General features: G+C 35.4%; 1 protein-coding gene and 1 long non-coding RNA gene across 2 annotated transcripts in view; one reads left to right on the top strand and one right to left on the bottom strand.

The window, feature by feature from the left end:
* The window catches only part of LOC136040815 (uncharacterized), a 100653-nt gene that overhangs the window by 59195 nt on the left and 28013 nt on the right, over positions 1–13445 (top strand). The window lies entirely within an intron of this gene.
* Positions 1–13445, bottom strand: part of LOC136040814 (pH-sensitive chloride channel 2-like) — a 69409-nt gene that overhangs the window by 52015 nt on the left and 3949 nt on the right. Inside the window, exon 2 of the mRNA XM_065725147.1 lies at positions 10092–10359. Within this exon, the coding sequence (XP_065581219.1) occupies positions 10092–10359 (268 nt within the window). The remainder of the gene's footprint in view (positions 1–10091; positions 10360–13445) is intronic.

Genomic DNA, 13445 nt, shown 5'->3' with positions numbered 1-13445 from the left:
AGGTCCGGGAACCAAATCTTTGAAGATGACAAACTCATCCCTAAATCCTTTGGGCAAAAGTTATAAGTTGTGCCCTGGGCGCATGTAAGGTTTGTATTGAAAGCGTTCTCGTAGAAACTTGAAAAAGGGCTAACTTGGAAATTGAGAGGTCTAGTGCCCTTTTTAATTGTCAAAAGTGCTTAGGGGGTGAATGCCCCCCTACACCCATCATTTCTCCAAACACTTCCCATAAAAATTTTGATAGAGCCACTTCGTTCAACCTAGTTAAAAAGTCTTAGATTATGTCCTTGAACATGACAACCCTAATTCCCGCAACCCAAGGGACAAACGTTGTAAGTTATACCCTTGAAGCACATAACGTTTTTATAGAAAGCGTTGTCGTAGAAACTTCAAAAAGGACTCATTCAGTTGGAAATTGAGAGGACTAGTGCCCTTTTATTAGTTGAAAGTCATCGAGTAGTTGAAATGTCATCCATTAGTTGAAATGACCAAGGGCAAATACCCTCGCCCCCAATCACCCATTGTTTCTCCAAACACTTCCAATCAAAATTTTGAGATAGTCATTTTGTTCAACGTAGTTGAAAGGTCCGGAAATTATGCTTTGATGAGGGCAAATAAACCCCGCTCTCAGTGCGAGGGTTGTAAAATATACCCTTTTGGCACATAAAACTCTTATAGAAAGGCTGATCCTAAGAACTTCGGAGGGAGCTCATTGGATTGGTAATCAAAAGCTCTAGGCCCCTTTTTATGAGTCCAAGTGATCAGAGAGCAGCTACCCTTCCCTTACAAGAAAAACAACACAAAAACAAGTTGTATTGTCCCGAAATATATGTAATATAAATTTTGACATTGTCATTTTATTTAAAATTGTGTAAATATCATATAACAAGGCTTTTGGGGTAGAAACAAATCCCTAGAGCAGGGTTATTTAAGGTTTTTATGGAAGGGATGAATTTATAAGCTTTAGAGGAGGCTCTTCGGTTGAAAATGGAAGTTCTAGTTCCTTTTTAAGACCCAAAAGTGACGGAAGGCAGCTAGCCCCCTCCCCCTGACTCTCCCTCTTCATCAAACAAATCTGATTAAATTTGTGAGATGGTGATTCTGCTCGAAATAGTCTAAAGAATATATAGCAATACCTCTAGGGTGTACTCCCCCTAGTACTCTAGAAACAGGGTTGTAAGTCATGGCCTCGGGGTATATAGAGTTTTTATGGAATGGGTGGTCGTAATAACTTCAGATGTGGCTGAGCTGACTTGAAAGTAGAAGTTATGGTGCCCTTTTTAAGAGTGAAAAATAATGTGAGAGTACCCCCCCCCCACTGTCATCATTTCCCCAAGGACATTCACTCAAAATTTGGAGATAGTAATTTTGTTCATTTTAGCTGAGGGGTCCGGAAATCAAGTCATTGAGGAAGACATCCCCGCCCCCAAAGCTCTAAGAATAAGGATTGTAAGTTGTGCACCAGGGGTATATAAGGTTCTTATAGAAGGGGTAGTTTTATATGCTTCAGAGGGGACTCATTTGATTGCTAATCTGAATTTATAGTGTCCTTTCTAAAAATGAAAGTGATCGGAAGGCAGTTACCCCCCTCCCCAACATGACTATTTTTTATTAGTCATAAATCAATTTCATTTATTTCATATGACAACAAGACTATATTATTCAAAATAGTCCAAAGATCATATAACAAGGTTTTTGGGGTTGATAAAAACAATCAGAGCCTGGTGGTGAGGGTTTTTAGTTAGGCCACGGTGTATTTAAGAAGTTTATGAAAGGGATGGTTGTTTAACTTTAGAAGAGGCTCGTTTGGTTGAAAATTGGAAGTTCTAGTTCCTTTTTAAGCGTCAAAAGTGATGGAGGGCATTTAGCCCTCCTCCCCCACAATCCCTCTAATCACCCAACGCATCTCATTGAAATTATGAGATAGTGATTTTGGTCAAAATAGTTCGAAGAACACATTACAAATCCCCTAGGTTTGATATTACCCCCCTGCGCTCCGGAGATAGGGTTGTAAGTTATGCCATGAGGGCATATAGGTTTTTATGGAATGGGTGGTCGTATAGACTTCAGATGGGGCTCATTTTATTTTAAATTGGAGGTTATAGTGCCCTTTTTAAGAGTCAACGTGAATTAAGAGTAACCAACCCCACCCCCATCCACCCTCATCCTTTCCCTTAACACTTCCAATCAAATTGTTTGGAAGTAACAATTTTGTTGATCGTAGCTGAAGAGTCTGGAAATTCTATCTGTGATGATGACAAAACCCCCACTACAGCTCTCAAGGGTGGAGTTGCAAGTTATGCCCTGGGGACATGTAACGTTCTTATGGAAAGGGTCGTCACAGATACTTTAGAGAGGACTCATTGGATTGATAATGAGAAATTCTAATGCCCTTTTTAAGAGTCAAAGTGATCAAATCGCAGCCCCCCCCACACACACAAACACGCCGTGTTTTTCTGAGATGCATCCAATAGATATTTTGAAACAGTCAATCTATTCAAAATAGTTCAAAGATTATATAACAAGGCTTTTGAGGTTGATACAAACCACCAGAGCCTGAGAGTTTTAAGGTATGCCCTCGGGCATTTAAGGATCTTATGGAAGGGATGGTTGTATAAACTTCAGAAGTGACTCATTTGGTTGAAATTAAAAGTTCTAGTTTCCTTTTTGGATTCAATAGTGCTGCAGCTCAACTAGCCCCCCCCCCCCCACCCAGATACCCCTCTTTTCACCAAATCTATCTGCTTGAAAATGTGCAATTATAATTTTCTTCAAAACAATCCAAAGAACATATAATAATGACTCCAGGGGTGGAGCAAGCCCCCAGAACCCTGGGGCGTGGGTTCTCAGTTATGCCCTGGGGGTATATAAGGTTAGTGGAATGGATAATCGTATAAAATTCAACTGGGCCTCATTTGATTTAAAATTGGAAGTTATAGTGGCCTTTTAAGAGTCAAAGTGATTTGATTGGAATCTACCCCCCCCCCCAACTCATCATTTTCTACAGCAAACATCCAAACAAAGTTTTGAGACATCAATTTCTTTAAACAATGTTAAAATATACAGTTATTGTGCATTTGGGGATGTCAACCCCTCTCCCTCCTTCAAAGCCTCAGGGCTGCAAGTTATGCAACTTGCTAATTGTTTATATATAGTATACGCTATGGAGAACAGGTATCCAATTGTGACTTCTACTTTTCCAAAATACGAAAGGTATTACGATGAGTCTTTTAGGGAATGTTGAAAGGAGTGTTGAACTAAATCATAACAAGTTATGTAAATATGGGTTGTCAAAAGGGTGTAACTCAGAAATGACTGAGTATATTAATTTGGAATTTTTGAAGATGATAACGGAGATGATCAATTGACCAGAAAAGTAATATTTGTACGCTACTACTACTACAACTGCTGCTACTTCTACGGCTACCACAAGTATAATTATTACTACCGCTACTATCAAAGTAGCTACTAATTCTATTGCGAGGAATACTAAGGCTGAGGATAATGAAAAAATATCTAAGGAAACGTTGAGGGGAAAGTTTAACTAGATCAAAAGATACTACGCGTATGCAAATTACTGATACAAGCATTATTTATGGAACGGCTTATCATATCAAGAGGAAACTTTATTATTAAAGTTTATGAGTCGGATTTTTTATTATTTACTAATAATAAAAACTTTATTATTAACATTATTGTGAGTGGGATTTTTAGTTATCGAGAAGGCAAAAGGCATCTGTTACTAAAGCTATCATTACTGCTGCTACTAACGGTTACTACTAATAAATTTACACTATTAATGCTACTACTGTTCCTACTCCTACCACCATTACTACGATACTAGTACAATTAAGGCTACACGTAAGAAGGTGAAAATTAGGAGAATATTGTTGGGGAGTTTGAATTAAAACAAAATACACTATGCGCATGCAGATTTCAAAAGGGTGTAACTCAAGAATTGATTTGGGTATTCATTAATTTGGGTAATTGATTGTGGGATGCTGCAGGTGGTATCTTCCTTCTTATAGAAGATGAATATAGAAGAACATATATATCTTCTTCTATATAGATATACATATAGAAAAGAAAAATGTTACTGACATTTGTTTCAAAGCATTGTTTATGTAAACTGAAGGCTTCTTCCTTCATATAGAAGATGAATAAGATGAAGAATCTTCATATAGAAGAATCTAAGATAGAAGAAGATGTATATCTCCTTCTAAATTCTTCTATATAGATATACATATAGAAAAAGAAAAATGTTACTGACATTTGTTTCAAAGCATTATTTATGTAAACTGAATGCCTTCCTGTTTCATAAGAAATGCCTTTCCTGTTTCCTGTTTCTATATTAAGAGGCTTATGTGGAAATCAGCTACTGTGAAGGAGGGGTGGATGACCATGTTATGAAAGGGTTGGAGGTAAGGGTTGATTCTTCGAAAGGTTGCATATCAAGGTCAAATATCCTAACTACCATTAAACTCTCCGATAAATATAGGAAGCTTTATTGGGAAAAGGGGAGACTGATATAAATTCCTCTTGATCCTGAGGAATATTTTTGGTCTATGCCTTCATTAATGGTGTAGGGGTTTTTCTGAAATTTTTAAATGTTAATATTTCTGTCTTTCTATTCATATTAAAAATGTCAATATGTTAAATCGCATGTATCTAATGTGTTTATACATCAGATAACCTTATTTTAGAGGTGGTGATGGCATCAGCCACGTGGAAGATCAAAAGTCAAAAGAATTTCCATCCACATGAGCAATAATGCACCTCTTAGTCTACTGGAATTCTGTATTAAAATATTATTAAGAATTTATTTAACAAAAATGCAGTTCGTCACAAATTTTGAAAATGTATCAAAATTGTATCTAAAATTTTCATTGCAACCCAACATTTTAATTCTTAGGTATAAAACTGAAAACAGAGGTCGGTAATATTCAACTTACATTTATTAATGAAAACTTATTAATGAAAAGTTATAGTTTATACTAGAGCAAGAAAACTATAGTTATAGGGGCCTGTTGCCTCATTATATTTTGGCCAAACCTGGGTATGATTTGGAAAACAATCAGAAATTGAATTTTTAGAGCTCAGTTTTTTTCAACTGAAAATAAGAAGCAAGTTTGAAAATTAAAAGGAACAGAAAATATTGCTTATAAGAGGGGGGCTGTATCCTCCTTAACTCTTTGTTCTTTACTTTACAATTTAACTTTTTACCTATAATGTTTGAGAAGATTTATTGAAACACTAGTGACATGAACTGGAAAAAGTTTTTAAGCACTAAAGAACTTTATCTTAACCCTTAGCTGGTCAGGTGTTTTTTTTTGCTTAACTGGTTGGGTGGGGTAAATATTTACCCCATAACAAAAAACGATTGTAAATAAAAAATGTTTCAGATAATAACTTTTAATTTAACTTAGGAAAATACAATCAAATAAAACATGTTTAACATAAAAGTGAATCATCTAGATACATTCTGGACAAACTTCGTTGAGGTGGTCCTTGCAGCACCCCTTTTGGAAAGATACTACAGACCTTAGTCGCCTTTCGGTCTGCTGAAAGAGGACAGAAACTGCAACGCTGATTTTTCTGGCCAGAATGTAGAGGTGAAGCGTCTGAACTACCCGTAGACTCGATTCCAACAATATAGGACACCAATTTTTAAAGTTCTTGAGAAAGGGAGTTGATGGCTACTCTAACCATCAAATGAGGCTTCATAAGGGATTGTCTTAACTGTGTGAGGATTTTTCGGCGCTGGATCACCTTGTCATGACTTCTTGTTGTATTGAGAAGTGCTCTTGTGCTTAGGCCTGCAAAATCAAGCATTGCAAAGAATATTGCAAGTGGCCAATGACGACAATGACGGCTTGTAGTGTAGTTGGCGCATTTTTATCTAAAATGTCAATGCCAGATTTATTTGTGGTGTGAAACTCATCTATCTCCGGCTTGCCTGAGTTTGCATCTATCGTGTTCATGTATTACAAGGAAGAGATCAAAGCTACTGTTTTGCTCTTTTTAGGCAAATACGATATAATAGTCTTTCTCTGAGCAAAGCCGAAGATTAAGAAACCGGTCTCACGATCCCCATGTGGAAGAAGCACTGATAGGAACTCTCGCTTGTTCTTCCTGAGAGTTCTAACGTAGGTAGTATTCTTTCTGTTCAGCTCATCAACCAACTCAATCGAGGAATACTAGGTATCTGTAGTTATGTTTCTGTTTGTATTCGAGACTGGCACAGCCAGAGTCAAAGTGGCGTGGGTAGGAGTGGACATCGACTGTGTGCCTACCATCTCGGTGATTTTGCCAAAATATATGAAGGCATTGGATATGTAGTAGGTGCGGGCATCGGTCAGACACTGTATCTTCAGTCCGTACTTGACTGGCTTCAAAGAAACATACATTCTGAGCATACTTTGACCCCTGAAGAGAAGGAGCATTTCGTCGATTGTCAAATACTCAGACGGGGTGGAGTTATTGCTGCATTCTGTAAACAAAGCACTAAACAGGTCTCTGATAGGGGCTAAGTGATCTTGATGTTTTCAGTTCTGAAAATCATAAAAGCGCAAGCAACCCTCGATGAACAGAAACATTTTGACATTCATGGTTGCTCTAAATATATCTCGGCTGGTCCCGTCAGCAGCAAAGAGACTTTCACCATCTTCTCTGGATTTCAACACTCCGGCTAGGTATAGAAGATCGATAAAGGCTCTCACTTCAATGTAGTCTAAAGACTTTGTAAACAAACTCTTTTCCAGTTGACTGAGCTTTTACATAAAGTAACTACAAAAAAAATACACGAAACAATAGCCTATTAATGAAAAATAAGACAATAACTTCTGGAATTTAGGTTTACTGAGCAATGACGAAGTGTTGGACGGACATTATTGAACAGTATCGATTTTTTTAATTTGTTTTTTTCATCATCAATATGTGCCTTCAGACTGTGCAATTTTAAAAAGTGAAGCATTTTCGAAGTTTTTTTCAAAGCATTTTCTAAGTAAACCGTGAAAACTGAGATTCATAAAATCAAGAAAGAATTTCAACTGCTGACCATTATGGAGAAAGGCTGTAAATTTTGAAAGTTACTGGGTAATATTGATATTTCTCATTTAAGTTTGAATGCCAAAAACCTATATATTTGTTGGATTTATGCTTCAAAATTATTAAAGAAAATAAAGCTTTTCAAAGTAAACAACTAGATCCATACTATCCCTTCTGGAAAAAAAAAATTATAAAAAGTCTCGGTCTACGGGAAATCAGACATGCTGAATTTGATGGCGTATTTTTATTAGGATTACCCCCTGTTTAAGTCAGTTTCCTTCTTTTTCTAAGATTATGCGAACTATCTTAAGCAAAAATACTTGGAAGTAAAATTGAAGACACAACTTTCTTACTATACCAATAACTTCAAACTAAAAAACAAATCATATTTGGAATCACCATTAAAAGCTAATTTCTTTATTTAACACTATCAAAATTTAGGCTATTACATACCCTTGGAATTTTATTGCGGAAAATTTCCCAACCCTACGTAAACATCTCAAAGAGATTTTAAGCTCTATTGAAAAACTTCCCCCAGACTATACCCCAAAACATCTCTACATGGAAAATGGGGTCACAGACGACAAAGTAAGACAAATAAAATGAGCTTTGTATATTAATTCTGGCCTATTCCCCTTGTGTAAAATTTTATATTCCCCTGCAGTGTCTGCCCTCGGAAACTTCCATCTCAATGTATCGGTTACTTCAAGTATTCGGTTACCTCGGTTACTTTTTTTATAAGTTACGATTAGTATTGGGCCGATTCGCTCCTCACTTACGGTACGTTATCATGAGCTGTCCGAAACTTGCTATATGCACTCTGAAGCACTTAATAAATTAATTATTTTTTAAACAAAGTTTTTCTGAGGTAAATAAAGAGCGAGGTTGAAACTTAAAATGAACAGAAATTATTACTTCCCAGTCTATCCAACAAATATTAATAAAACAATTGAAAATAAATCAAAAGGTGATATTTCCCTATGATTTTAGGAATACAGAAAACTAGCGCTTTACTGAAAACACAAAATCCAAGTATGAAAAACAAGAATATTGATTTAAGAGGCAAAAGTAAATACGCAGCCTGGCAACTACAAACTAATCTATAACGCTTTTCATAATCTTACAGGAGCTGTGTGAGATCAGTAACTTACATAATTTTTAAATTCCTTAAACAGCAACAAAATAATGAATTAATTTATCAGGTAACATCTTGGTATAACCTAGTATTACTAGATATGAAAAACATACCAACCGTAATATGAACTCTGGAAATCCAGTTATTTGCCTCTATAAAACGGAGAATTTTTTCAGTTATGACACTAATTTTAAAGCTAGTCTGTAGTTCTAATACTAATAAGATTCCATCAATTCGAACTTGTCTACAAGAAAATCATGAACTATCCTTTTCAAATCCGAAATGACAGTCAATCATTGAACTGAGCTCATTGTGCAGAAGTGATGCCAGTTTAAACGAAAAAAAAATTTAAGCAACAATCTAAAAACGTTTACTTTTGTGCTGTTAAAAGTGTCCTTAAATGGTTTACATTTACCCTACCCGAACTGCTACATTGTATTGTTGTTTCAGTAAAGCGCTATATTTTTTTATTCCTACAAAAATAGGGAAATATCATCAGGTGATTTATTTGCGCTAGTTTTATTGATATATGTTACTTAGGCTGGGAAGTAGTAATTTTTGTTTGTTTTAAGTTTCAACTTCGCTCTTTCTTCCCTCGGAAAAGCTTTGTTTTTTTTTTAAATTAATTTTTCCTCGTTTTAAATTAAAATTTAATTTAGAACCACACTGCCATGATCTTTTTATTTATAATTACTTTTTATAATTACTTATAATTTATTAGAATTACTTTTGTTCCTTTTAAATTTTAATGTTGCTTTTTAGTTTCAGTTGAAAACTTATTCTTTTATATAATTTGCAATCACCTCCAATCTAACGGAGATAAGACACCTCAACCCTTATCAAGGAGCTAAGCGAAGAAGCCGTGCTAGAATTGAAGGAAAAAATAAGTTTAGATTAGAAAGACAAATTGAAACATAGTGGCTTTATTAAATTTAGTAGCACTTATGCAAGTAGCTCTTGGTGAGTAGCTTTGGCAAAAAAGCTTAACTAAGCATACAAGTTTGCATATCGACATGCTTGTGGAAAATTTCGCTAGCTCAACAGAAGTGTGCCTTTACCTTAGGGAGTTATTTGACCTGTTTGTGTATAGAAAAGCCACTCTTTATTTAGAATGTATGTCCGCCTCCCCTGCAGAAATTTTGTTTCTCCAAAAATGTCGCAATAACTAAGATGAACCAGCACAATTCAAGTATTCAGTGAAACAGATCGATCTTCTTTAGTACATCTTTACTTTCTTATTACTATATGGCTCGTTTTTCAGTTTCTCTATCTTTTTCACTTGGTTTCAGAAAATAGGCTCCAGCCTTGACTCCTTCCACAGTATTTTGTCAAAATTTCGCCAATTGTTTTTGGTATTGATTTAGTGATCCACTAGGAATGTTGTTGCAAACCACAAACTGGATGACCTCTACTCTTTTTTGAATCAAAGTTCTCTACAAAATACCTTCCCGGGACACGCTTTAAAAAAACGAGCGCATCACATTTACAAAAAACAGTGAAATTAACTGAAAATGACCATATTATATCGTATTGGGACAAACCTTGACTAGAAAAAAAAGATAGAAATTGAACGAAAGACACTCTAATTTGAAGTCCAACGATGTACTAGCAGAACCACACCTCTAATAAATCCAATTTGATATATTCGTGTTTGTACCTGAATTGCGTATCTTATTAACGGGTCTTGGATCAGGAGCATACGATAGCTGTTCTTCCAAACCTCCAGTTAAGGATTTTGGACCATGTATACTCACACAAATTAATCTCTGTACCGCACAAAGTATACCCTGACTTAATTAAAATATCGAAATTGGCTGGTTTTAAAACAAGTAAGTTTTGACATACCATGGGAAAGGGAGTGGTAAACGAAATATAAGCCGAGTACAAAGATACAAAAAAGAAATCTTACTGAATCACGTTCAGTGTTGCGTGTTGCAATAGCCCCTAAGGCATTGACTGATATTGATATTTCTACTTTAATAGGGCCATCACTCTTTGGTGGTATTCTTTTATCGTAAACGTCGGTTTTCGTTAATTCGTTAAATAGTTCCAGACGTTCTAGAATCTTCACATTGGACTTGGTTTCAATCACCCCATCAAACTCTTCTATTAGCGTCAGTCTGTCAGGTTCTGTTACAGTGGTAATATTTAGTGTTACTTCTGTTAAATTTTGGCACCTGAAAAACAAATTATAATTTGATCCTAGGTTTTCAGTAGAAGGATAGGGTTCAACGTTCAAATAGGTCACGCTAACCAAAGTTGAAGTTCTTGTAAGCTAAACAAATAATTGACTTAAAGCGCTAAGTTTTAACTGAAATAATTTGGAGATTTTGATGCTTAAATCACGATCCGACTAATAATGAACAATATACAATACATTGACTTTACTGATCATTGATCATGTGTAATAATGACTAATAGTTAAATGACTAATCTACTAGTAATCTGTTTGATGGTGGGTTATATACTGAAGTGGATTAATCCAATTGGTATCATTCTGAAGTTATATTAGCTAAGTATCAGCTAAATCAACAACCAGTGATAGTTAAAATAATGTGCTTACTAACCACTGACTAATCTTCTGAAATCAAACTATTGTCTAACATTAAATTATAATAAAATGACTAATCCATTGATATACTATATTATTGATTGGACGACTCAGTCATAAAGTGTTAATCAAACAAATTAATTATTTCAACCAAAAAAATCATTTATAACGAGGACAAACGAGGACAACCCTATATGCATTTGCAACTGATCGTGAAACCTCAAGATCGAATGCATGATCCAGTTAAAAATGATGATTTTGTTTCATCTGAAATTCCAAATTCCAACGATATATTAATAAGAGATTTAATCTTATAGTGGATGATTCATAGTACGTGTGGAAATTTAAGTCCACATGCGTGTTACATAATCAATAAAATTGAAAGTTTCAGTGCCGCTCCGGTTTTCCTAAGCGATACAATTCAGCCATATTTCTACCCGATGCTGAAAAACCAAAGTATTTGCGTCGTTATGATCCTGAGCTAGACAGAATGAATAGAGAAGAATTTTCACGTGACCACGCTGTTCATCGAAAAGATTCCAATAATCGCCGAATTACTCACGATAATCGTCATATCGTCACATATAATCCTTGTAGGCCTATGCTTAAAAAATTTGAATGTCACAATAATGTTGAATATGTTGGAAATATAGATCCGGTAAAGTATCTATGTAAATACATATACGAGGGACATGATTGTGCTTCAATTAAGACTGTCGAAAATAAATGGTGTGTTGTGTACAATGAAGCAGAAACCTAGGTGGAAGGACGCTGCATTACACCAACTGAAGCCTGCTAGCGACTATTTATTTACGGTATAAAAAAGAGTCATGTCCTTCAAGGCTTAAATGTTCATTTGCCTGGAAATTACCTAACGAAAATTATCAGCCAAGCCCAAGACAATTTGATAGATATTGGACAGCAAGGCTCAATGATGAAATTGTATTTTCGGCACAACAAGGCATTAAGACCAATGAAAACCTGGCTGAACATTAAAGATGGGATGTACATGGGAATAAAGAATCCGTCGATTGCGTGTCATTGGACGAATCCACAACAAAAATGTTGTGGCTAATTTCGAGTGCTTCTGTTTGCTAGTACTTTTGTATCGTGCGAAGCGTGCAACAAGTTTTGAAGATCTTAAAACAGTTGATAACATTGTTTATTCCACACAAAGAAAAGCACGCCTGGCTCATGGGATTGAATCCGACGACAAACAGTGGCTTGACACCCTAAAAGAATCGGCACCGTCCAAAATGCCTTCTGCAATTTTTGTAGGGACATCTAATCTTTCTAAACGCAGAACATAAACCTGCATAAATTCCTCTCCCCCCAGACTCTAAAAATTCCGTCTCAAACCATATTCTCATATTCATCCACACTCATAGTTTAGCCACTTTGGTCAGGATTCAAAATAACTTTTGATTTACCTCATTACTCCCTTCAAGTCAAAATTCATGGTTTGATTGCCCCTTTGGCATCCTAAGAATTCAGCCCTATCCCCAAATTTTATCCTGAGACATTGCAGATTCAGTATTTTCATAACCTGGATGGATGTATATGGTTTCTTTCTATATACATTACTATATAACTAGAAATAGATTTTAGTCAAACAAGAGATTAAAGTGTTAAAACTTTATCAGGTTGAAAACTAAATCAACCCCACCCTGCTGAATTTCCACTCTCCCTGCAATTCAAAATCCAATTTTTTAGCCCCCCTAAATGTCCTAAAAAGTTTCAACTTGATATCCCAAGCCTTTCCTAAGATATAGCAGATACATTATTCTGACAACCTTGTTTCTGACAATGTGTGACAGATAGATAATTGCGAGTCAAAGTAGCCTTATCTGTTTCCTCCGAGGCAAAAAATTCGCCTAGGAGGAAATATTCCCCCTCCCTAAAATTTCTCCATAAAATTCTTTCAATATTTAAAATGTAGCAGCAAAACTGAAATTAAGACAGATAAAAAGAATCAATAAGAGAAAGTTTTATGATAAAATCCAGACATAAAAAGATTCAAATTTAAAGATCAAATCTTTAAAGTCCACTTAAGTAGAAATTTCAATAATTTTTGCATTATACACCAAACCCCCTGAGTCTGAGAAAATATGCCTAGTTTTTGGAAAATGGGAAGGTTTCCCGCAAAAGGCAGGTGAATCGAAAAAATTGCATCATTAGATTCAAGATATTACAACTCTGCTCCGGAGATTTTAAGCAAATGTCTACAAAAAAAATATAATAAAATAAAAAAAAATATATAATAAAAAAAAATATAAATATAAAAAATAAAAATATTTAATTTTTTTGTTCACAGAAGAAAGATGACGTTTCAGTGTTTCTTTGTTTTTTTTTTTTTTTCCCAGGGTGATCGTGTAGAACCGAGGGTCCTAAGATACCTTGATGTGGCTTAATCAAATAGAAATTAGAAGTTCTATAGCCCTTTAAAAGTGACCAAAAATACTACTCCCCTGGAAAGGGTGATTTCTGCCCCTTTGTAAAACCAGACTATGATTTTGTGCCATGGAGGACCTAGTTGCTATCAACTATAAATTCTAAGTTAGCCAAACGGTCTAAGAGTACCAAAATTACATTTTGAGCTTTGCAGCTGTGGAGGAAGGTAATACCTCAAAAATGTGCATCCATCAGCAGGCCACGTAGTAGCTGTACATACAACCAACGCTACTTCAGAATGTGAAGTCATCTGATGTACAT

This window comes from Artemia franciscana, chromosome 21 (genome assembly GCF_032884065.1).
Source record: "Artemia franciscana chromosome 21, ASM3288406v1, whole genome shotgun sequence".
Lineage (NCBI taxonomy): Eukaryota > Metazoa > Arthropoda > Branchiopoda > Anostraca > Artemiidae > Artemia > Artemia franciscana.
Note: the sequence above shows the minus strand (reverse complement) of the source record. Positions and strands in the feature narration are given on the sequence as shown.